The sequence below is a fragment of the Humulus lupulus genome, chromosome 4 (genome assembly GCF_963169125.1).
Source record: "Humulus lupulus chromosome 4, drHumLupu1.1, whole genome shotgun sequence".
NCBI classification, from domain to species: domain Eukaryota; kingdom Viridiplantae; phylum Streptophyta; class Magnoliopsida; order Rosales; family Cannabaceae; genus Humulus; species Humulus lupulus.
Genome location: NC_084796.1, coordinates 206,460,893 through 206,465,255, shown reverse-complemented (window position 1 = coordinate 206,465,255; position 4,363 = coordinate 206,460,893). Strand labels below are relative to the sequence as shown.

Sequence of the window (4,363 nt, the reverse complement as noted above, 5' to 3'; positions counted from 1 at the left end):
TTAATATTACATATATTATAATTTTTGAAATATAAATAAATTAATAAATTATTTGTAATTAAAAAAATAATTTAATTTTTATGAATACGAATATATTTTAATTTAATTGTATTTATAATTTAAAAATAAAAAACTTCATAAATTAATTTAGAATATTTCTTTAATAATTTATTAAATGACGTGGTTGGGTAGAACCGACTTCCATGTCATTATAAAATACTTTTCCATCACGAAATGATGGTGGGAAATTTTTTTAAATTCCCGCATTATTTTTCATTTCTTTCTCAATACAATTTAGAGAAAAGAAACCCTATTTTCTCAAACCCCTTTCATCTTTCTCTCACCCTTTCTGATCACCTTCTTCTCCCAAAAGTAATTTTCAACCGCAACCTCTCTCAACCTCTCACACTCTTACATTCAGTGTCTCTCACCCTCTGCTGCTCTTACGCCTCTCTAACGTTTCCGTCATCAAAGTATTTCCCGGATAAGGATTTCAAGGGTGAATCTTTCTTTTCCATGGTATTTTTTTTTCAGTTCAATGGTTTTTTTTTGTTTTGTTTTGGGTTTGTATATGTTATGCAGAAGAGCTTGTTTATTTTAATTAATACAAGTTAAATTAAATGTTTGTTTTGGTATATTGGGTTTGTATTATGCTTAGAAGAGCGAATTGAGCAATTTATAATCTTGTTTCTTAATAATATGTTAAAAAACATAAAATCGACACCTTCTTTTGCAGAATATAAGTAGTACCATTTGAAAATCTTTGATTACTGATTTATTAATTATAAAATTGTTAATGGTTATGGGTTTTGATTTTGGTGTGTATAAACTAGGCATTTTCCGTGTTAAGATATGGAAATGGTATTAAGATATTCTTTTTTGAAAAATCTAATTGTTGTTTTGATTTGGTATATAATTTGTTGGTTTTAGTTGTAAAGGGTATGGCTTAATGTCAAAGCGGTAGAATAATTGTTGAAAGGTTGAGGTCGACAAGCCTTTAGGCCTCACTTTGGGTCAAAAGCAAGGTGGTCTCACTCAGGCAAGCAAATCATTATTTCTCTCTGCTTTCTATTTGCTTATGTTTACCAGTAAAACTTTGGAAAAAAAAGAAGTAGAAAGAAAATCTAGGAAGCTTTGTTCCCATTTTTTGGTCAATTTCCTTCTGCAAGCAGGTCTTATAGTTGGTGTTGTGCATTGAATTAGGTCTTAATATGTTTGAGTGATTCCTATAATACCAACTAGTTTCAATGGTATTTGTTGACAAACTGTGGTTGCATTCAAGGCTGGCAATTTTCTTTGAAAGTTTCAAGTTTGTATCAAACAAGATATTAGTTTTTCTTTTTGGGCCTCGTTTTTTTAGTATAAATAATTATTAAAAGTTAAAAACTTAAGCAATGCTAGATAATATAACAGAACAAGCATAATGGATATTCTTTGGCTGCCTTCAATGATCACATGCTTTCCATGGAACAAATCCTATATATTATATGATTATCCAATTAATTTTTTGGTTTTTGTACGTGATATGCGACATAGTGAGGAGACAGATGAAAGAGTTCCATGTTACATTATGACCATGGTACTACCAAAAGTAGGTAACTTTTTATTTATTAGCTAGAATGGTAAAGAAAAAAACAGAGAAAAGTGTTCAAGTAGGAACTCCTACATATTACAGTACCACTAATTTTAAGTTTGATCACATATCCTATAAATATATATTGATATGCTCATATAGTGCTATTTGTATATTTATAAGCTCATATAATGCTATTTATTTTCTATATCTTTTTTCTATAATAATGCTTTGATTTGTTAGAATATATTATAAAAAATATAATATATATATGTATAAGTAATATATGCCAAGATACAAATGTCAATTATTTTAATCCTCTTATTTTACATTTATCTTATTTCTCAAACTTCTTGTGTTATTTCAAGGCATAGATTGTTAATATAAACATTGTGCGATTGTTAGGCTTAACTTATGAATATAGACACCAAAGGGATTTGAAGGATCTTTTGCAGAAGTTGCATCCTCGGCCAAGGTATGCATAAGGATCCCAATATCATTTTTTAGACATTTGCTATTTTTTCTGGAAAATAGAAACTTAATAAATAAATTTGGGATGATCACTAATTTTTCGTTTTGTTTTATTTTTTTATATTGGGAATTCATTGTTCAGAAGCTAATGAATGAGTTTTGATTTGGACGTATACGGTTTTACTGATTTCACACATTCATTTTTTTTTTAATAGTGACCTACATAATAACATTAGAGTTTTGATTTGGACATTTCAATGATCAATTTTCCTTTGCTCTGTTTTGACGAGTTGTTAGAGAAGTATTGATTCTTTCAATTTTTTGTAGCTATTCTGTGTTTTTGGTTTTTTGAAACATATGATGAGTTTTCCTTATGGGTGTTTAGAATTTTTTATTTCTTGTAGTTGGAGAACACGGGTTTCTTTCTAAAGTTTCAAGATTTTTTTTAGTTACTTGAGATCATTTCTGGGTGTTTTTGTATGCATGGGATTCTGGGTCACTATTTCCTTTTTGCTTATAGTTTATTCAATCACTTGGATTTGGTTAAATTTGTTTAACTGATACGATTGAGTGATGTATATCAATCTCGGAAGTCTAGACAACTTCTCACAATTCTTATTCTCTTTAAAAGTTACAAATGCAAAATTGAGTCAGAGGGATCTAGAATTGTACTTAAACATAGTTCAGGGGTACATGAAAATAAATACAAGTAATTTCTGATAATGTATAGACAGAGGGATCGAGTGTATATTTTTCATTGAAGATTTCATTTTCTATTAAGCATTCTTTATTTGGAATTGTATTGGAGGTGATTACTTCTCTAATAATTGCACTTGTTTTGAACTGAGATGGTTTTAGAAAAAAATTAAACATATAGTTATCATTTTTGTTTCTATATTCTTGTAGTAGAGCCGTAATATAGGACTCAAACTTATGTTTATAAATTTGTTTATTTCATGAATTATAATTCTTGTGAGAGATACTATAAGTTCAGTTTATGTATCACCTCTACACTTGGATTATGATATTTTTTCTATTATCACTAGGCAACAAATTTCTTTTATCAACTCTATGTAACAGAGCATATGTAAATTTTACTATAATTGATTATATTGAGTCATTTATAGAGATTTTAATGCAATGGTTTCTTATATACCTGAATGTGATTTCAGATTGGTACAACAAAGAATGATGTTGGCGCCTATCGGAGTGCCTGTGGTGGTCATGAAGTTCGTTGCTCTGCTTCTTATGGTTGGAGTTGGGTATTTGTACTTTGAGTTATACATGTAAATTTGCATAGATCAGAGTATCTATATTTGTGTTATATATATATACTGAATATTGTAAAATTATATAGATTTAAGTTTGATTTTTCACAGATTTAAATATTGTAAATTTATTGATATATATTGGTGATGTTAAGTGTATTTTATTTATTTGTGACTTTAGTAATTTTGATATTGGTTTTATTTTATTTGGTGCTCAATTTCAATAGTGTGAGGGTTTTATAAGTTAATATGAAAAAATACTGGTTAATATGAAGAAAAAAAATAGAATGCTACAAGTCGGTTGGACAACCGACCTTCTATGTTGTTCACCATAGGTCAGTTGGACAACTGACTTACAATGTTGTTCACCATAGGTCAGTTGGACAACCGACCTATCATGTTGCTATAGGACGGTTGTACAACTGACTTACCATGTTGTACACCATAGGTCAGTTGGACAACCGACCTACCATGTTGTACACCATAAGTCAGTTGGACAACCGACCTACCATGTTGTACACCATAGGTCGATTGTACAACTGACTTACCATGTTGTACACCATAAGTCGGTTTGGCGCCAACCGACCTACAATGTGTTTACATGGTAAGTCATTGCATGGGAAGTCGGTTCCAAACCGACTTATGAACGTTTATAGGTCAGTTTTTAACCGACTTCTTATGCAATTTTCGTAGGGGAGCTCCCCATCCATTGGTTTCGACAAGATTAGCGCTTAGGCGAAATGCTCTTTTAATTTCTAGTAGGCCTCTTCACACTCGGTCGTCCATTCAAACCTCTGGCTTCCGCGAAGTATATTGAAGAATGGGATGCACTTGTCCATGGACTTCGAGACAAAGTGGCTCAAAGCTGTTATTCTTCCTAATAAGCTTTGAACGTCTTTATGCTTTTGTAGCAAAGGCATCTCGATCAATGCTCTGTTCTTGTTTGGGTTGGCTTCTATTCCCCTCGTGCTTACTATGAAGCCCAGAAACTTCTCGGATGCCACGCCAAAGGTGCACTTTTTGTGGTTCAACTTCATCCCATATTTCCAGA

General features: G+C 31.0%; 1 protein-coding gene across 1 annotated transcript; it reads left to right on the top strand.

Moving 5' to 3' along the window:
• The first annotated feature begins 237 nt into the window (after positions 1-237).
• On the top strand, positions 238-3,480 carry LOC133832823 (uncharacterized). Its single transcript, XM_062263113.1, has 3 exons — positions 238-499; positions 1,979-2,048; positions 3,217-3,480. The coding sequence occupies exons 1-3, from the start codon at positions 238-240 to the stop codon at positions 3,332-3,334; spliced, it is 450 nt and encodes a 149-aa protein (XP_062119097.1). The 3' UTR covers positions 3,335-3,480.
• Positions 3,481-4,363: the final 883 nt, after the last annotated feature.

Excerpts from the sequence above, each read along its gene's own strand:
- LOC133832823 (XM_062263113.1), top strand. The coding sequence starts at position 238 with ATGGTGGGAAATTTTTTTAAATTCCCGCATTATTTTTCATTTCTTTCT. Across the intron at positions 500-1,978 it reads CCCGGATAAGGATTTCAAGG|GCTTAACTTATGAATATAGA; the intron begins GTGAATCTTTCT and ends TGCGATTGTTAG. Across the intron at positions 2,049-3,216 it reads AAGTTGCATCCTCGGCCAAG|ATTGGTACAACAAAGAATGA; the intron begins GTATGCATAAGG and ends ATGTGATTTCAG.